The sequence below is a fragment of the Mastigoproctus giganteus genome, chromosome 5 (assembly GCF_048544385.1).
Source record: "Mastigoproctus giganteus isolate SK-2022 chromosome 5, ASM4854438v1, whole genome shotgun sequence".
Lineage (NCBI taxonomy): Eukaryota > Metazoa > Arthropoda > Arachnida > Uropygi > Thelyphonidae > Mastigoproctus > Mastigoproctus giganteus.
The window spans coordinates 189,290,302-189,312,286 of record NC_143579.1 but is presented as its reverse complement, the minus strand read 5'-3'; the positions used below and the strand labels follow the sequence as shown (position 1 = coordinate 189,312,286).

Genomic DNA, 21,985 nt, shown 5'->3' with positions numbered 1-21,985 from the left:
TGAGAAAGAAGGCAGAAGCCTTTGAAAGCTTCAGTTAGTATTTTAGCGCTTTTAACCCAGTATATTTTATTGCATTTTAAATTCGGCATTTTATTATTATCCTGTATATCACAGTTGTTTTATTTTATTTTAAAATTACTATCAGTAATATTTTGTTTGTAAATCATTTATTGTAAATATTTTAAAAATTTGGGTTTTTCGTCTTTCGTTTTATTCCATGGTTGGTGGAAAACACTAAAAATTATAGTACTTTTGGTATTTGGATCCAAGGACTATTAAATGAACTAAACATGACGGTAGACAACATTGCCCAGTCACCAAGGCAACTCCTTCCACCCTGGTATGCACATTTGCCAATGTGTGACTTCTCCCTCAAGATCATGGAGAAGGCTAATACACCGGCAGCCGTCTATCAACAACTCTTCGCATCACATAGAGAGCAGTACTCTGACTTTCTGCCAGTCTATACCGATGGCTCAAAGTCAGAATCTTATGTGGGATCTGCTGTCGTATTTCCTCACAAAACATTATCATTCAAGATTCCGCAAGAAGCTAGCATTTATACTGCAGAGTTGCATGCAATTGAAATAGCCCTTGAGTTCATTATAAATAGCGATTACCGTACATGATTTACTGTGATTCATTGAGTGTGTTACAGGCTCTAGTATCGATGAGGTACAACTCTCATCCGGTCCTGTCCCGGATCCGGATGAGAGTTCAAGTGGCCTGGCTCAGATTATAAATCACCTTTCCCATCTTCAAACTTTGACAGCTTACCTTGGATACCCTTGTCAATATTTTTTATGAAAATTAGATATAGAAGGGGACCAAACACTGATCCTGAAGACTAGCCATTTATGATAACCTTCTGTCTCCTGTATTTTAGCTAGCCTAAAATTCAACATAAGATCTTACCAGAAACTCCAACTTCTTCCAGTTTATATATATCAGCCCTTCATGAGGGACTGTATCGAAAGCTTTACCAGAGTCTAGATATATAATGTCAAAATTGGTACCTGTATCCAACTACTAAATGACTACATCATATTGACCTACCAGATTCATTAGGCATTACTTCCTTTTAATGTACCCATACTGCAGGGGTTGACAACCTGTGGCTCGCGAGCTGCATGTGACTCTTTTAGCATGTAACTGCAGCTCTTTAACTTTTAGCACACATGAAGCAAAGTTTGAAATGGAGTTAGAGGACTTAAAAATCAAAGACATGTAGAGTGCAAAACTAAATGCCTTAAAAACTGAAATTGAGGATTTGGAGAGGCAAAAGGCTGCCCTTGCAATTCTACATAAATGGATGCCGATGGATGAGTTGAAAAAGCAAGGCCAAATTGTATTTGATGCGTGGTGTAACTTACCGGACACACACAAATTTTAAAATATTTGCGTTTGGACTTCTCTCAGTTTTTGGTTCGTCGAATTTCTGCAGGCAAATGTTTTCGAACATGAACTGTATTAAAAATAAATCAAGAAACTGTCTGAACAATGCAAGTCTCTCAGCATGCTTAAAGATAAAAATTACAGCATATTTCCCTGATGTTGAGAGACTCGCTCAAGAAGTTCAGCAGCAAAAGTCACATTAATTAGAAATGTTATTAATAAATAATATTTCAAAATATATATTTTTTTAATAAAACACCTTCCCACTGTATTCCATTTCTTAAAAAACTCCCTCCCCCAGCTTGAGCTGAAGTGCAGCTCTTCGGATTCTCTTTTTTTTTTTAATTAGATCAAAAATGGCTCTTCACTCAAAAAGGTTGCCAACCCCTGCCATACTGGAATCTATTCAAGATTTCATTCTTGTCCAGATGGTGTTGAATGGTTGTAGACTTCATTATTTTCCCTACCACAGAAATCAAACTTGGTAGCCTGTAGCTACTTACTCCTCTTTGGCACCACCTTTGTGGACATTACCACTTCTCCAGTCTAAGGGAACCTTCCTGGAGTTCAGTGATGCACTCATATGCAGCCTTTTTAAATTGTAAATGAATATATACCATTTCCCCTGGAGCCTTTCCCTCCTTTATTCTCAGTAGCTTTTTCTAAAAAAAACTTGTTGAGATCATTATATCACAAAGTGATATAATGACAGCAGTCTGATAATTTAACATTTAATAGAGTTTCAAGCTTGCTTTCGGCTATAAATGTCAAAGAGAAGTAACTGTTCAGCTCATCTGCCACATATGTTGGCATTCTATGGACCTTCCACTACAGGTTTGACATTCTATGGACCACCACTTAAGACCTATTGGATTTGCACTCTTCTTTCTCCTGTTCACATAAGATAACTCCTTATTCCCTTTCTTAGCTCTCTTTGCTAGGGCTTTTTCTTAATCAGCTTTCACCTGTCTTATTCCATCAGTAGCTTTGTTACATACTATACGTATATAAAGCAATTCATCCATTTTGGTATCTTATATTTATGGAACTGGACTACTGGTACAAATACTTTTGTGGCTTGAAGGATAAATCCATGGAACATTTCCATAGCATATTTATATCCAACATCATACAATAGTTTCACCAATTAATTGATCTGATGAAATATCTCATTCTATTAAGTCCCATCTCTTGAAATTGAATCTTTTGCTTTTACCTCTGACTACATAAGTTTCTTTCTTTCAACTCATTTTATGGTATTATGGTCACTGCCTGCTATTGATTCCTCCAATGTTAAGTATTTGATGCAGTTAGACTCCTTAGTAAGAACTAGATGTAGTATATTAGAGCCCGCATATTCCAGTCCATGGGAGATAAGTTGAAGTTGCTCATAATGCACAGTCATACTTGCTGGCCCATTCATTGCCTAGAGAGATTTTGTCATACTCTTCAGAGTCATTTGGCCTATAGCATACTCCACTATCATCTTTCCTTTACTGAAAGTCATTTCACACCACACTGATTTAACCTCTGCATATCTGTGATCTGACTCAGGGAGGATGATTGTTGCCTTCAAGCAATTTTTGATTAGAAATATCATTTCCCCACTCTTCCATCCTTCTTTTTCTCTCATGAACACACAGTACTCACTAAAAGTAAATTCTTTTGTTGTAGTAGCAATAGCAGTGGCATGTGATGCAAGAAAGCAAGTGTATGAGCTTATGCAGCATCAGCCAAAAAAAAAAAAAATTCACACAACCATTCCCTCTAAATGTTTGTCCAGTTCCTCCTTAAATTTATTTAACCTATCAACTTCCACAATGACAGATGGAAGTTTGTTCCAGCAATTAACCACCCGTTGGCTAAAGGCAAATTTCCACACATCTATTCTACATCTGTCTTTCCTTAATTTGAATTAAGGAAAATTTGAATTTTCCTTAATTTTATGCCCCCTTAGGGTCGTAACCTGAACAAGTGGAAGAATCCCTTCAGAATTCAGCATGCTCAACCCATTCAAGGACTTATACACCTCAATCAGATCACCATGCAGGTGCCTAGTCTCCAGCCACTGCAATTTGCAGAACTTAAGCCTCTCTTGGTAAGAGGATCCCTTCATTCCCCTCACCAATCTTGTTGCCTTTCTCTGTACATGCTCAAGAAAATCTACATCCTTCCTAAAATGAGGCCTCCAGACCTGTACGCAGTACTCAAGGCGTGGCCTTACCATTGCCTTATACAGAGGGATAATCACCTCCTTTTCCCTGCTAGCAAAATTCCTATATATCATTGACAAAACCCCCATGACCTGCCCTGGCAGCCTGCCTGCATTGCTCAAAAAACTTCATATCTGACTGCACAATTACTCCCAGGTCTTTTTTGTTTTCTACCACCCTAAGTATAGTACCACACAGTTGGTACATTTCTCTGGGGTTAATTCAACCCATATGCAGTACTTTGCATTTGTCAAGATTAAACTTCAGTTGCCACTTCTCAGCCCATCTTCCCAAATTTTCTAGCTCCCGTTGCAGTAGCACACTGCCATCACTGTCATTAACAACTCTGCCAACCTTTGTATCATCTGCAAACTTCGACACTAAGCCTGATATACCTTCATCAATATCATTGATAAATATACAAAACAACAGTGGATCCAACACCGAACCCTGTGGGACTCCACTAATAACATTAGTCCATGAAGAACAGCACCCATTGATTACCACGCTCTGTCTTCTCCCACTCAACCATCCTTTTATCCATTATAGCAACTTATGCTTAATGCCATTCTGCTCCAATTTGTACAGTAGTCTTCCATGTGCAACAGTATCAAAAGCTTTCCTGAAATCCAAGTATATGATATCAAAATTATTTTTTGCATCCAGTTCCTTTCTAACCACATCATAATATCCTATCAAATTTGTCAGACAAGACCTTCCCTTAACAAAACCATGCTGTGTCTGAATTATTGCTGCAGTCTTGTCTAGATGATCTTGGAATGCATCTTTAACCAGTGACTATTATTTTACCCAAAACAGAAGTTAAACTAACTGGTCTGTAATTACTCTTTTCATCCTTCGATGCCCCTTTGTGAATTGTGGATAAATTTGCACATCTCTAGTCTGTGGGGACCTCCCCTGGGTCCAAGAATGCTCTCACAATTATGGCTAAGGGTTTGCTTACTTCCTTTGCTACCTCCTTTAATATAACTGGATAGATCCCATCCACCCCAGCTGACTTTCTTATGTTTAACTTCAACAATTTCTCCTCCACTTTGCTCTCAGTTATTACAAAATCATTGCTACAATTTGATAACCTTCTGGCATTTTCAAACCTTAATAATTCCTCATGTGTGAATGTAGATGCAAAATACTCATTCAGTTTGTTTGCTATCTGAGCAGGATCATCAACAGTCGAACCATTGATATCAAGTGGACCAATCAGATTCATCCCCTTCCTTTTAGAGTTTATATAAGTAAAGAAATCCTTGCTGTTTTTCTTAGCATCCTTTGCCAAAGATTTCTCGTAATCTGCCTTCACCTGCCTAACCTCCTTTGTGACTTGATTACAGACTAGCTTATATCTGCCATAGGCTTCTGTGTCACCTGACAATTTATGTGCATTCCATGCATTTTTCTTCTCTGTCATGAGTCTCATTAGTTCATTTGATAACTATTTAGGCCTAAACCTTGAACAATATTTCTTAATATATATGAAACTTTTAGTAGCTTCCACGATTAATTCCTTGAATGCTTCCCACTTAGAATTTGTTGTTGGTAACATCATCAGTTGATCCCATGTACAGATTTTAAAAATTGTCTGAGACCACTGTACTCACCTTTACGGAAGCAAAAACCCTTTCCTTTACCCCTGATGGTAATTATATCTTTAAGTAAATCCCACATCAGTATACTGTGATCACTGCCTTGGTACACTGTGAACCTAGTGGTTCCTTTATCTGCAAATTCTTAATACACGAACGATCACTGCTGATTACCATATCAAGAGTATTACCCTCTCTGGTTGCCTCTTGAACATGTGTATCTCCGAGTGTCACCATGTCTCAGTAAGCCCAACCACATCCATGTTACTGGACTTGATCAAAAGCTCAAATTCACTTAAGTTGTTTACAGTACTCCTGGCATTATTGTATAGACAAATTAATTTTTTTTTTTACTTTATTGCCTTTGACAATCTGATGCAATCCTTATAGTTACTTAAAAGCATATCCCATGCTACTGACCTGAGCCAATCTTGTTCTGACCTCCAGAACCTGCAGTTTTACTGAACTCTTATTGCAGTCCATGCACAAAACCCTAACACAACCAACCAACCAATCTCTTATTGAAATCCATGCACCATGCACCAAACCCTAACACAACCAACCAATCTCTTATTGAAATCCATGTACAATGCACCAAACCCTAACACAACCAACCTCTTATTGCATCCTCCATCTTCATCTGTATCACAATATGCGATACAGATGAAATGATGCTTTTCACACTACTGCCGAAGTTTTTCGTTAAGAGTTATCTATGGTGTATCTACATCAATATTATATAGATATAGAATCTTAAAACTCTTAAAATATTATGCCTTGTTGCCTTTAGTTTATTTAAATATTATCACATATACTTTTGGCATCTCTCATATTGTGTGATTAACTTCACAGCTGGGTTGTTATGTTTGCAATACCAGGTTACCTGCTCACCCACCAATGAAAAGCCAGCTAGCTTTGAAATGGTGCTCTCTGGGTGGTGGTGTTACTGAGAATAAGTAACAATAGTCTTCTCTGTTAGTGAAGCATTACTTATTCAAGGTAGTGCAATACATTGGCAACTCTTTGTGACGGATGAGCACAATATGAGATACAGATGAAATGATGCTTTTCACACAACTACCGTAGTTTTTTCTTTAAGAGTTATCTATGGTGTATCTACACCGATATTATATATATATATATATATATAATATATTTGTTTTATCCATTAATGTTTTTTGGTGGCTCATTCAAGGTTCACTTACTCAATGACAAGGCACGTGGTGCTACACTGGAAGTTGTAGTAAGTAGAATGAAAACTATGCAGACAAATGCCTATCGAGGAGCATCCCAATTTTGTTTTCCAACAGTGTTTCGCTGTATTGCTGTATCAGCTACCATACCAAATGTGGAAGATGTAAGAGTTTAAATTTTATTCATAAAACTAGACACTTTTCAGTTTTTCACATTGTTTAGATTTACACCTGTAAATTTTTATGGATCACAAAAAAGCTTGGTTTTCAAGTAGTTAAAAATTTCTATTGCTCATCATGTGCTAATGTCCGTGGTAGGCTGCTATTTTTTGATGAATGGGGTCACTAATTTTGGCAAAAAAAAAAAAATGACTTTGGCAAACAAACAAAAAAAAAACAAATTTATTTGTATTTTTTTAAATTCTACTCAGCCCACCTGCAGCTCAACACTGGATAATAATATAAGTGAAGTCTACAGGAGTCAGTATTGGACCCCTTTCTGGTTTTAATATTTATTAATGATATTGAGCCGACCGGGCTAGCCGAGTGGGTAAAGTACCTGCCTGGCAACCCAAAGGTCGCGGGTTCGATTCCCGCCTCGGGCTTGGATCACTGTACTGCAAAAACCTTTGGAGGTGCAATATGGCTACAGAAGCCGATGCGCCAACAACTACCAAATCAAAAAAAAAAAAAAATAAATAATGATATTGATGTAGGTGTTTCAGGTGTAATGTCTAAGTTTGTAGATGATGCAAAAGTGGGCACAGCAGTTAATGACAGAATTGGGGAAGGATACTTCAAGTGGATCAAGATAAACTAAGCAGATACACTAAATTAATTGAACTGTATAAGGCTTTAAAAAGGTTAAGTAAACTAAATGCTGACATTACTTTTAATTATTTTTAAATAAAAAAAAAACAACAGATTTTTGAATTATTTTTTCTCATTTGAAAATAGCAGTTAAGGTTAATAGCAGGCTGGAAAATACAGTTAAGGTTTAATGGTGATAAATGTAAGGTACTGCATATGGAGAGCAGTAATCTCAGAATAGAATACCCCTGGGTGGCACCAAACTTGAAACAGTTGATAATAAAAAAAAAAAAAAAAAAAAAAAAAAGGGGGAGAAGTTATTGTACAGGCTGATATAAAATTCTCTTAGCAGTGAAAACAGACTGCTAAAGTAGCTCAAGGGATTCTGTTAATGATATATAAGAACTTTGCCAGCAGGGACAAAAAGGTGATTATCCCATTGTATAATACAATGGTTAGGCAAAATCTGGAATACAGCATGCAGGTTTGGAAACCTCATTTCAGGAAGGACATAAATCTGTTGGAAAGGGTGCAGAGAAAAGCAGTGAGATTGTTTGGGGAAACAAAGAGATGATTGGAACTCCAAAGACAATTGGAGTTCTGTAAATTGTAGGTAGGCAATCTTTGGAAACTAAGCATATGGTGAACTAATTGAAGTGTATAAGGCTTTAAAAGGGTTAAGTAAACTAAATGCTGATATTAATTTTAATTATTTTTAAATGAAAAAAAACCAAAAAAAAAACCAGATTTTTAAATTATTTTTTCTCATTTGACATACATTAGGGGATATAAATTGAAGTTAGAAAAGAATAGTTGCAAATTAGATATATATAGAAATTTAAATTTTTTATTTTTTGGTGCTGTATAAGCTTTGCTTTCTTACATCATACTGTCACTATCAGTATGATTTAAGAAATTAGTAATATTATTATTAGTAATACCACTATTAGTAATATGCCTGACAAGTATGAAAAGCTGTGTATGCTTAGCAGTTGAATGAATAGAAGTTTGCAAGCTATATACAAGTACACTCGGTCAGCTCACTGTGTCTGGGGTGCCATCCATAAGGCATATTTCATACAAGTGACACTGGTAATATTAGTATTGTGAACTTGATGCACAGAAGTAAAGCTTATGCAACACCACCTGCCAAAAAAATAAAAAATAAATAAAATAATAATAATATAAAATAAAACTTCAGCTGCATTCCAATACATTGTCCAAACTACTACTAGGTGAAAGTTTTATTCCAAAAATTGATTACTTTGGCCGAATGCAAATTTTTGCACATCTCTTCTGCAACCATCCTTTTCCAATTTAAATTTATTCCTCCTTTTGTGTGTGTGTGTGTTATTTGAGTAAGAGTAAAGGTACTGTCGGCATTTATTTTACTTAATCCTTTTAATGTGTAGTTACAGAGATATTGTTACTTATTCTCAGCAGATACCATCACTCATACGGCACCGTTTTGGAGCTTATTGACTCCTCATCAGTGGGTGGGCAGGTACCCTTGTATTGGAATGATGACAACCTATTGCGAAATATAACCCCACAATATGAGAGATTCTTTATGGCGTGGAGTAATTTAGATTACATAATAGTCTTCTCCAATGGTGAAGAATTACTTATTTGAGGTAGTGCAATATCATGGCAACTCGTGAAGGTATTCACAATACAAGTTATACTTAATGATGCCAATTTATAACTACTTAAGTAGTTGGCTACGTACAGAAATTATGCAATTGCACTAACTTGTACGCTAGTTAACTCCCTATATAACTTGAGGCTTTAGCCCCAAACTATTCTGCAATGCTATGATTGCTTAATGTCTCCACTCCTATCAATTTGAACTTGTGTTGCTTCTTTAATGATTGATTCCTTTAATTTCCCTGGCACAAGGGTTAAACCTACAGGTCTTTAGTTAACTATTTTACCCCTTAAACAAGTGGGTAATTAAACCTATAGGTCTCTAGTTACCCGATTTACCCTTTTAACCACCCTTGTGGATAGCAGTTATATTTGCATAACTCCAATTTGCAAGTAGGTTTCCTGAATTTAAGGATGCTTTCATTATTTTAGCCACCTATTTTGCAGATGTATTAAATCTTTGATGGAATCTATCCATAGGGTGACCAGTGTGTTATTCTGAAAACTGTTCTCATCAAGGGATGAAACAATACCATAGATATGTCCGGTTTTTTCCTCTTCGTCCACCTTCTGGCCAGCAGGATAAAATTCACTAATAAGACCAACCTTTCTGTGTGGAAAGTACACTTTTAGTCCCCTTCCAATTATAACTCTAATTTCTGTAGTGAAACTTTTCAATGCGATGGAAAAGCAGACACATTGGATGGTCGAGTTCGTGTTAAATTGGTGTACAAATTTAACATGAACTCAACATTTAATAGGAGAAGCAGTTATCTGTTCTTGACTTCTGTGTGTTATTCTGAAAACTGTTCTCATCAAGGGATGAAACAATACCATAGAATCAGTTAAATCAAGAAGAGAAGGGTAAGAGTAGTCAAGCAAGGCTAAGTTTGCTATTACTACAATTACTGGAGAGAAGGACATAAATTTGGAGAATTAAACAAAATTATTAAGGTATGGTCAATATATTTTATTTCTTTTCAAATGATAAGACATTTCAGAATTATTTATCTTGCATGAAGTGAATTGAAGATAGCAGTTTTCAGTTTTCACTCATGGGTTTTGCTTTGTATAACTTCATTAATGTTTGGCAACTATGGTTATTTCCAGAAAAATGTTTGAACATTAGCCCTATGTAAAATAGCTTCCCTTAGAAGAAAGTGCAAATTCTCAAACAAATTTAAGACGGAGTAACCTTGCTTAGATATTGGGTGGAATGAAAATGAGACAAAGTGTACTATTTGTGAAAGTTACGTATCAATTGTGCATAAAGGTTCCACTGATTTCGAACAGCGTGTTCAAAGTGAAAAACTAAAAAAAAAGATATAATTTTCTTTTTCGTCTGGGAAATTGGAATCATTTTTCCCCGGCATATTTCAAACAATACAAAATTATGTTCTGCGGTGGTTACTTAGACGTTCAATATAATTTAGCAACATCAGTCTAACAGATAAATGGGCTTCACTGCAGGTTTAATATGTGAACTATTTAAGAACTTGGTAATGGCTATAAATCTTGCATGTGAAAGAACTAAAATGGAAGCAATTATAAATACAGATAAATGGACTGCACTGCAGGTTTAATATGTGAATTCTTTAAGAACTTGGTAATGGCTGTAAACCTTGCATCTAAAAGAACTAAAATGGAAGCAATTATAAATAAAGTGATTGTGCCACACACACAGCATTGAATGAGATATCTTGTAATGGAGCTTCAATGGATGCCAGCAATCATGGTCCACTGAAGCATATCACAATTCTTGTGCAGTATTTTGAATGGAAAGCAGGTAGAATTAAAACAAAAGTGATTGAATTAGAAGTAACTCTCAGTGAAATTGCCAAGACCATTTCATATTATTTATTGGAAGCACTAGACAAGTATAATCTCTCGCCTAAATGTGTTGCATTTGCAGGTAACAATGTAAATGTTAATTTTGGGGAAGACATGAGGCAAAAAATGTTTTCTCATTGTTGAAAGAGAACCTAAAAAGGAACATCATAGGTGTCAGATGCCCCATGCATATTCTACATAACTGCATTCAGAATGTGGCAGAGTATTGAAAGTTAACATAGAATCCCTTATTCTGAAGATATTCAATTATTTTTCTGTGTACACAGAAAAACACAGTAAAATTTTAGTTATTTCACCAAAATTAGGTGACTTATTTCCAGCAGTATAATGAGTTTTGAGTCTGATTCCTGATTTGAAAGAATATTTTCAATCTGTTAGTAAGCCTCAACTATTATAAAATGCTTTTTTTTTTCTTTTTTTTTTTTTGAAAATGAATTTGCAGAAATATATCTAACTGTGGCTTTTGCTTTCTCTTTCATCTATATTCCAGAAAAAAATTGATGCAATTGAAAGAGAAGATAATTCTTTACTAGAAATTCTAAGCTTTCTTCAATCTGTGCTTAGGTCTTTAGAATCATGATTAAAAGAAAAATTTGTACCCCTTTATGTAAGGGAAATAGGCCGCCTCCGTAGCCAGGTGGGCAGGAGCAGCAGTGCATAGCACACGCTTCTTGCTTAGACCGGGGTTCAAGCCCATGATCACCAAATATGGAGGATGCGGAAAGGTCAGGGAATGACCACCGCATATCACCGGAGCAATATGGCCTTTGTTGCTAATGCTCCTAAAAACCAAAATAATAACAACATAATGAAAGGGAATTTTGAAAACATTACAAGCAACTGGTATGGACAAAGAATGCCAGAGTTTCCTGGAGAAGACAACTAGTTTATGAAGTATATATTAATTATTTGGTGTAGTTAAAACTGTGTGAAGAATTTCATTGTTTTCATTGGATGGTTATTAAAAGGGCTCACATCAGAAATATAATGAATTAATACCTTCCTGTCGTACCTCAAGGAAAAAGAATATAATTATTGATGATAATATATTTATACCAGTACTGTAACCTAAGTTGTTTATTGAAAAACAGGAGGAAAGTTTTTATTTGATGAACTTTTGCACATATAATGTGTTATTTCTTCAGAAGCTGTAAGGCTTTTTTTTTCTTCAGAGCTTTTTTTTTTTCTTCAGAAGCTGTAAGGAAGCTTTTTTTTTCTTCAGAAGCTGTAAGGACATGCTGTTTTTCTGAGCTTCTACAAATTTGTGAATTTTTCTTCAGCATCCAAAGGCACAATACAAGTTTAGAAAGGCTATTCTCACTTGTAAACACCCAGTGGACAATGGACAGAAACTGAATATCTGTGAATGTCTAGCACTGTTCAATATGAAAGAGATTTCTTGCAAATAATTTATTTAATGATTATCTTCTTAAAAATGAAGAACTTCTGAAGAAGATAAGTTCATCAGAAAAATATATATTGATTAGTTTTCTGGTACATTTAAACATTTACCTGCTCTGCTCAGTAAAAATAATGCTGATTTTTCAAAAAAGACAATAATGTTTGAAATTAATAAACAGAAATTGGAAATTAATTGTTTTTTAAACTGTACAATAAAATTAATACCTGTATTTTCCAATTTATTCTTTATATTACATTATTTCCCCTTTCCGGAAAAATGAATTAATTAATGATTAATCATTGTTCTGGAGGTTTTGTTTTACTTCATACCAATTTACAATTAATAAGAGTCAGCTTAAAGCAAAATCATTGTAACAAAAATATCTTACAGTTATCTATTGTTACTCCCACCTTAATCATCTGTTTACAGTAATCACGAAATACCATGGTATATATTAAACTAAAATGAAAATAAAAATTTGTGAAGGTTTGTCATCCTTAATACTTATTCTACATTTTTAGCTTCAATGCCCTCCTTTTTAATATGTATTAGGTATCTGCTCACCCTATCTGTCCTGTACAATTCAATGGATTGCAAAAGTCTTAGCTTCTTTGTTCAGTTTTAGATGCAATGAACTTACTTTTCGTTATTTTAAAATGAAATTATTCACTACAATTTAGATTGTTTATTAAGTTACTAAAATGTCAGTATACCTTTCAGTGGAGACATGATAGAATTATTATTATATTATTATTTTGGCTAGTTATTAGTTATTTAGAGAGAATGGATAGGTGCTGTGGGAATTTTTTTATATATGCTTACTTCTAGTGTAAATGCAATTTTGCTTTTATACTTATTTATTTATTTTTTTAGCATTAGTAGAGGCATATGATGCAAGAAAGCAAGCTTATATAGCATCAGCCAAAAAAAAAAACACAAACAAATCTTCTAATTTCACCTATCCACTCACTCCAAATGTTTGTCTAGTTCTGCCTTGAATCTATTTAAGCTATCAACTTCTACAATGACAAATGGAAGTTTGGCTAGCAATCAACCACACGCTGGCTAAAGGCAAACTTCTGCACATCTATCCTAAAACTGTCTTTCCTCAATTTGAATTTATGCCCTCTCAGGCCATTATTCTGAGAAAGAGGAAGAATCCCATCAGCATTGAGCATGCTCAAACCATTCAAGGCTTTATACACCTCTATCTGATCACCTCGCTGGTGCCTAGTCTCCAGACACTGTAATTTGCAAAACTTAAGCCTTTCTTCGTAAGAGCAACCCTTTGTTCCATTCACTAATCTTGTTGCCCTTCTCTGTACTCGTTCCAGAAGTCTACATCCTTCTTGAAATGAGGCCTCCAGACCTGTATACAGTACTCAAGGTGTGGCCTGACTATTGCCTTATACAAGGGAATAATCACCTCCTTATTCCTACTAGAAAAATTCCTGTATATCATTGACAAGACACCATGCGCTACTCTTGCAGACTGTCTGCACTGCTCAAAAAACTTCATATCTGCCTGCACAATTACCCCCAGGTCCTTTTCATTTTCTACCACTGTCAGTGTAGTACCACACAGTTGATATGTTAATCTGGGGTTACTGTTTTCCATATGCAATACTTTACATTTGCCAATGTTAAATTTCAATTGTCACCGCTCATCCTATCTGCTCAACTTTTCTAGATCCTGTTGCAGCAGCGTACTGTCATTAGTGTCATTAACAACCCTGCAAACTTGGACATTAAGCCTGATATACCATCATCAATATCATTAATAAATACAGGAAACAACAATGGACTCAACACTAAACCCTGAGGGACTCCACTAATAGCATTGGTACATGAAAAGCAGTGTCCATTGATTACCACTCTCCGTCATCTCCCACTCAACCATCCATTTATTCATAGCACCAATTTGCCTCCAGTGCCACACTACTCCAATTTGTGCAGCAGTCTTCCATGTGCAACGGCATCAAAAGCCTTTCTAAGATCCAAATATATGATATCAAAATTATTCCTTGCATCCAGGGGAATAAATTTGTGGTCCTTTGTGACCACATCATAGTATCCAATCAAATTGGTCAGACAAGACTTCCCCTTAACAAATCTATGCTGTGTCCGAGCTGTAACGAAGTCTTGTCTGGATGTTTAACCAATGCCGCCATTAATTTCCCTGGAACAGGAATTAAACTAACAAGTCTGTAATTACTTGTGTCACCTTTGATTTCCCTTTGTGAATTGGAGATACATTTTAACATCTCCAGTCCATGGATACCTCCCCTGAGTCCAGGGAAGCTCTCATAATTATGGCTAAGGGTTTGCTTACTTCCTTTGCTGCCTCCTTTAATTTAACTGGATAGATCCCATCTACCCCAGGTGCCTTTCTTTTGTTTATCTTCAACAATTTCTCCTCCACTTTGCTCTCAGTTATTACAAAATCATCTAGCTCACTGCAAGAGTTTAATTCACCTCTGGCATTCCCCTCCCTGAATAACTCCTCATTTGTGAATGTAGATGCAAATGCTCATTTAGTTCAACAGCTATCTGAGATGATCATCTACAACCAAACCATTGATATCAAGTGGACCAATCTGATTCTTCCCTTTAGAATTTATATAAGTAAAGAAGTCTTTGCTGTTTTTCTTTGCATCCTTTGCCAAAGATTTTTCAAAATCTACCTTCACTTGCCTTAACCTCCTTTGTGACTTGATTACAGACTAGCTTGTATCTACCATAGGCTTCTTTGTCGCCTGACAATTTATGTGCATCCCATGCATTTTTATTCTCTGGCAAAAGTATCATTATTTCATCTGAACATCCATTTGGGCCTGAACAAAGAGCAGTATTTCTTAGTTGGAACAAAAAGCCTAGTAGCTTCCAAGATTACTCACTTGAATGCTTCCCATTTAGAATTTGCTGTTGGTAACATTATCAGTTGGTCCCACAGACAAATATTTGGAATTAATTGATCAGTGAAATGGGAAGGGTTTTTTTTTTTTTTTGACTGATGCTGTATAAGCTTGCTTTCTTGCATCATGTGTCTCTACTAATGCTAATGCTACAAGTTAGAGGACAAAGAGCCATCTACATCAGTGCAGTGAGTGTCAGAGAGAAAACCTAGATACCCCATTACAAAAAACAATTGCAAGATAGAAGTTGGATTGGAGGTTATTCACCGACAGCTTTATTATGAGGTTAAAAGGAGTTTTGCTACAGGAACATATTATCCTCAACTCTGATTGCTTGTTCTGTGCACTTTGTTAAACTTATAGTAGTCAAAAGTTCTTGTTAGAAAAGGTGAAATAATTTCATCGCGAGTGGATAGTTTGTAGTGATTTGACTGTGCTAACCATTCTTAGATAACAGTCACGTTACACCAAATTCTCTTGCTTTCTGAGCAAATTGGACACCATGATTAATGAAATTAGAAATCTGTACACTTTTGAAATTTCACTCATGAAATTAGAAAGACTTGGCCAGAAAGGACTAATATTCTACCGGAAAGCAAAAAATTTCATAAGTTCTATCCCTGCTACTTATAAAACTGAAACTGTTGAAACAGTTTTTTAAGGCTATAGATAAAAAAGGAAAGTGTTTCCAGTACATTGTTTCAAAATTTACTGAGTTAAGTATACTAAATTCCATGCTGGTGTTCTTATGGACATAAATCAGTGAGCTGCTGTAAGATGATAATGTCACAACTTCTGTCTTAGAAAGAAGGAAGGCTTGGTTAGTCTTCAAGAGTATTGTGAAAAACATTTTAAGCATTTATAAATCAAATGGTTACAAAAAGATTGCGAACAAAGTGCATACTGGTTTCAGTCAACTAGGTAGCATTGTAAGTGGGAATGTTCATTTTTCTTCACAGCTATTGAAACCTTTCCCCCACAGAACCTTCATTGAGTGAGTGAAGAGCAGGATGAAGAGTTTCAAATAAGTGCAAATTGTTCAATCTGCAAAGAAACTCTATGTTGAGTCATTAAAAAATCAGTGATTTAATGAAATGAATGAGTAAAATACTCTCTGCTCAAAACTGTCTGGTGGCTGTTTGAACTACCAACTGTATTTTCTGTTGGTAGTTCTTTTTTTTTTTCATGCAGAAAATAGACATGCTCTATCATGTCAATTTTCTGTTATGTTGTGCAGAAAATTGACATGATATAGTATAATCCATTACAGATTTAGAAACAGAACCTGAAAATTGAATAGATTTGTATTAAAAATGCAGTCTTTTTTTTTAAACATATACTATAAAAACAAACAGATCTATATTAATTTTTTTTCATGGTTTTCACACCAGTAGTTATAAATTTTTTTATTAGATTTTCTTCATTTTTTAAAAATTTTTTAAATTTCCTCCTAAAAATTTTCCCTACTTTTAACAGTATTTGAAACTGAGATTTTTGTTTATGTTAATGATTTATTAATTTTTCAGATTTCTGACTGGTTAAGCTTTGAAACTCTACGTGGAACATCATATAAGTTAGTACTTGATATTTTGATTGTGATTCTGTTTAATTTTTGCTTTTACTTAGTTTCTTTAATGTATTGTAAAGTTAATTTTGATACATTTTCTGAGATTTTGTAAATTTAATTTTTATGAAAGTTACTCTCTATAATATTTTGTACATTTAATGATTATTATTATTACAAGATTAACATTGATTACCTCATCAGAGGCTATCAAAACTCAAGCAGAAATGGCTGCAGATAAGTTACAACTTCATTGCTTGCATTGCCTGTGCCTTGTATTCAGAGGTCAGTCTAGTTGCTTAGCATAGCTCACCTGATGATTCTTTTCTTTGTTCCCATTGCAAGGGGTATACTGATCTGCAATAAAACTTGGTGCATTTATAGAAGAATTTGAGTCACTAAAGAAATGGGTGCTTGCCCTAGAAAAAATACAACTGGAAATTCAAGGTTCATCAGGAATTCAAGATTCTAGTAATCTGCTAAGGAGTATTCTCCTGATTCAGGCCCTAGAACAGAATAGTTGCATGCAGACTGCTCTGGTTTTAATGGGTTGGATATTCCATTGTCAGGGAAATGGGTAACATTTTTTTTAAATAAGGATAGGTAGATTAGAATGAGTCTGCCAGGAGCAACAATTAATGATGTCACTAACAGATTGCAGGATTTTAAAGGGGATAAAGTGAGAACTAATGATATTCATGACCATTTGCAAATGACACTTGTTTTTGCACACCTGATTCCAAGAGTACTCACACCTGAGCAACAGCAAATTTGCATGGAGCTTTGTCAGGATCGGCAACAGATGGTTACTGAAGATGGTGAGGTCCTGCACAAAGGGATAATGGCAGATGACATATGGCTTCATCATTTTGACCCAGAGAGTAAGCAACAAAGCTCTCTTTGGAAGTCTGTGTCCTCACCAACATTGAAAAAAACAAAAGTTGTGGCTTCTTCAGGAAAGGTTATGGTCATCTGTTTTTTTTGACATTCAATGAATCGTTTACCAGCATGTTGTTGCCACATTGTATGACTGTTAAAAGACCTTACTACAGAACTGTACTGCACATTTTGTGGGATCACATTCATTGCAAATGACCACAGCTGCATGCAGATGGGTGGATGCTGCATCATGACAATGTGAGACCTCACATTGCTCATACTGTCAAGTACTTACTCAGCATTAATGTCAGATGTCATCTGCCCTACAGCCCTGACCTTGCACTTTGCATTTTTTTTATTTCCAAAGTTAAAGAAGGAGAATGTGAGGGAAATGTTTTCAGTCATCAGAAGAAGTTGTAAAGACATCAGAGGCAATTCTCAAATGCATGTTACAAAATGGCTTCCACCATGTTTTTGAAGAATGGCAGAAATGGTGGAATAAGTGCATTTCATCAAATGGGATCTACTTTGAAAAGAACCATTGAAATATGGATGATTAATAAAGGCATATTGTGAAAAAAGTTTATGACATTATTTATTGAACAGCCCTCATAGATATGCATTTATTTGATGATTTAGGTCAAACTAACACTTGTACACATCTCAAGAATTTTTATTTCTTGCCATATCAATTTATATTGGCAAGATGTTTGGTGGGTAGGGACATTTCAAATGAGCAAGGAACTCAAACTAGGAAAACAACCTTAAATAACTTCAAGAGGTATCAGGGTAATAAATTATATAAGGCCATTTAGTCTTCACTGTGTTTAAAGTAATAGTAGGATTATTACCTATAAAATGAGTGATATCAGCTACTGGTTAGGACAACTAATGCTGATATAATAGGATAACAAAATGTGGTGTCACCCAGAAATTGGGAATGTTGAGTTTCACCATGGTATGTACAATGTATTTAGGAAAGGTAGGGGACATAGACTGGGTGGTGAGTGGTCAAGTTTATCAAAAAACACCTGTCCATTTTCTCTAATAATTTGTTTAATTCTTCCTTAAATTTATTAAAACTACTCACTTCTACAATGCCAGATAAAAAAAATTTTCCAACATTCAATCAACCTCTCGCTGAAAGAAAAATTATGCCTATAATGTGTGTATTAGTATTAATACTGGCAAATAATGCGAGAAAGTAAGCTTTTGAAGAGTCAGTCAAAAAAATCACACACTTGCCATATTGCTTGTCCATCCCCCCCCCCCCCCAACAGCTTGTCTGGTGGTTCATTTTATTTATTTTAACTAACCACTTCTACGACACCAAATGGAAGTTTATTCCAATGAACTACCTGCTAGTTGCAGACAAATTTCCACGTCTAACTGCAACCATCCTTCCTCAGTTTGAATTTATACTCCCCCCCCCCTCATGTGTGTGTGTGTGTGTGTGTGTGTGTGTGTGTGTGTGTGTGTGTGTGTGTGTGTGTGTGTAGTCTGAACAAGAGGAAGGATTCCATTGGCATTGAGCTTAGTCAGTGTATTCAAAGCCTTTACCACTTCAGGTATCTAGTCTCCAGACTTGGCAATGCAGTTTGCAGGACTGAAGCCTTTCCTGGTAGGAGCACCCTTTTGTTCCTGTTCACTAATCCTGTTGCTGTTCTCTGTACCCTCTCCAACAGATCCACATTCTTCCACGAATAAAGCTTCTAGACCTATATGCAGCACTCAAGATGTGGCCTAGCCATTGCTTTATACAATGGAATAATCCACCTCCTTCTGAAAACAAGGCTTCCAGACCTGTATGCAGCACTCAACACGTGGCCTCGTAATTGCATTAAACAACACCATAATCCGCCTTATTATTCCTACTAGCAAAATTCTTGTATATCATTGGAGGATATCACTGGACAGCCCATAAACCCATGAGCTGTCCTTGGCAGCCTTTATGCACTTCAGACGATTTCATATATGAATGCACAGTTATTGATTGTATACTACCCTGAATGTGGTACCACGCAGTTGGTATGTTAAGCTGGGATTACTGCTACCCTTATGAAGTACTTTACATTTGTCAATGTTAAACTTCAGTTATCACTTCTCATCCTATCTGCTTAATTTATCCAGAACTTGTTGCAAAAGCATACCACAATTACTGCCATTAACCATCCTGGAAACCTTCATATCATCTGCAAACTTAGATAACAAGCATAATGTGCCTTTATCAGTATTGTTACTAAATATGGAAAACAGTCATGAACCCAGAAGTGAACCTGGAGGATTCCACTAATAAAATTTGTCCAAGAAGAATGGTGTCCATTGATAACAACTCTGTCTTCTCCCATCAACTGCCTTTTTTATCCATAGCAGTAATTTGCCCTTAATGCCACACTGCTTTGCGATTTGTATAGAAGTCTTTTATGTGCAACAGTATCAAAAGCTTTCCTGAAATATAAGTATGTGATATCAAAATTATTTTTTGCATTCAGTTCCTTTGTTACTGCATCATAGTATCCAATCAGATTGGTCAGATGAGACCACCCCTTAACAAATCCATGCCCTGACTGCAGTATGAATGCCTTCATGACTAGATGGTTCTGCATTGATTCTTTAACCGATGACTCCATTATTTTCTCTAGAACAGAAGTCATGCTAATAGGTGTAATGCTCATGTCACCCTTAGTTTCCCTTCTTGTGAATTATTGATACTTTTGCAGAACATTTCCTCTTTAGGGACCTCCCCCTGAATTCAAGATTGCTCTTATAATTATGGCTAAAGGTTTTATTTATTTTGCCTCCTCTAATATAATTGGATAGATACCACAACACCAGGTGTTTTTTTTTTTTAGCTTCAACAATTTGTCATCTACTTTTCTCTCATTATCACAAAATAATATAGTTTCCTGTTAGAATTTAATACACTTTTGGCATACCCATTCATAAAATTTGTTGTTGTTGTTATTTGGTTTTTAGGAGCATTAGCAACTAAGGCCATATTGCTCCGGGATATGCGGTGGTCATTCCCTGACCTTTCCGCATCCTCCGTATTTGGTGGTGACGGGCTCGAACCCCGGTCTAATCAAGAAGCGTGTTCTACGCACTGCCGCTCCTTCCCACCTGGCTACGGAGGCGCCATAAAATTTGTTGTATGTAAATGTTGATGAAACATACCTGTGGAGTTTGTCAGAAACCTGAGAAGGTGCATCGACAGTTAAACCATTCATATCCAGTGGGCCAGTGTGATTCATCTCCTTCCTTCTAGTGTTTACAGGTGCCTCCGTAGCCAGGTGGGAAGGAGCAGCAGCGCGTAGCACACACTTCTTGATTAGACTGGGGTTCGAGGCCGTGACCACCAAATACGGAGGATGTGGAAAGGTCAGGGAATGACCACCGCATATTCCCAGAGCAATATGACCTTAGTTGCTAATGCTCCTAAAAACCAAATAACAACATCTAGTGTTTACATAAGTAAAGAAATCTTTACTGTTTATCTTTGCATTCTTTTCCAGAGACTTCTTGTAATCTGGCTTAGCATGCCTAACTTCCTTTTTTAATTGATTGCAGACTAATTTATCAGGTGATACAGAAGCCTACAGTAGTAGGCTTCTGTATCACCTGATAATTTATATGCATTTCACGCATTATTTTTCTTCTCTGCTGTGAGTCTGATGAGTACATTTGACACCCATTTCAGTCTAACCCTTGAACAGTATCTCTTAATTGGTATAAAAAGCTTAGTAGCTTCTATGAGTGATTTTCCCTTAATGCTTCCCATTTAGAATTTCCTGTTGGTAACTTCATCAGTTGGTCCAGTACATGGAATTTAAAAACTGTTTGAGACAATTGTAGTCATCATTATGAAAGCAAAAGCCCTTCCCTTTTGCCTTTCACAGCAGTTACATCTTTATGTAATCTTCCATTGATACCCCATAATCACTGCCACCTGGGTGGGTCTTTTATCTTCATATTCATAATTCATGTAAATAATTGCTGCTAATAATCAGATCAAGAGTGCTACTTTTTCTTGTTACCTCTCTTAAATGCTAGTATAGAAAGCATTCATCCAATAAATCCACAAAAATCTTGCTAGTGTGTGAGTGATCCACGCACAGGATTCAGTGAACATCTGGAAAGTTAGTCCATCATTATTATGCCTCTCCATTTTACTCCTCTATTTTTCTGTACAATTGTTCATTTTACTCATCGGTCATTAGGCCTATAACCAGTGGTTAGCTGTGAATATTTTAACAATGGGCTCGCAGTTTTTCCGACTTTCTACTGAGTAAATTTGATCGGTCATGGAAGTGATGTCATCTGCGGCTTCTACTAGAGGCCTCTCCCATGCTCGCACTACTAGGACTGTGATTATAGCGCGTGATGCATTTTTCGTGACAGGTATGATATCTGGAGTCAGGGGCGAATTTGGGGGGGGAAGATGCGGCTTATTACCCCCTTAACCATGCGTATAAGTGAAGGTGTAAAATGTTCCCAGGTCTATCTAAAAAAAAA

The 21,985-nt window shown here is 36.0% G+C and overlaps 1 protein-coding gene across 1 annotated transcript in view; it reads left to right on the top strand.

Annotated features, from left to right (window-relative positions):
• Positions 1–21,985, top strand: part of LOC150085947 (putative ATP-dependent DNA helicase HFM1) — a 175,890-nt gene that overhangs the window by 52,506 nt on the left and 101,399 nt on the right. The window contains exons 4-5 of the mRNA XM_090374749.1: positions 6,408–6,569; positions 16,557–16,603. Coding sequence (XP_090230875.1) covers positions 6,408–6,569; positions 16,557–16,603 — 209 coding nt within the window. The remainder of the gene's footprint in view (positions 1–6,407; positions 6,570–16,556; positions 16,604–21,985) is intronic.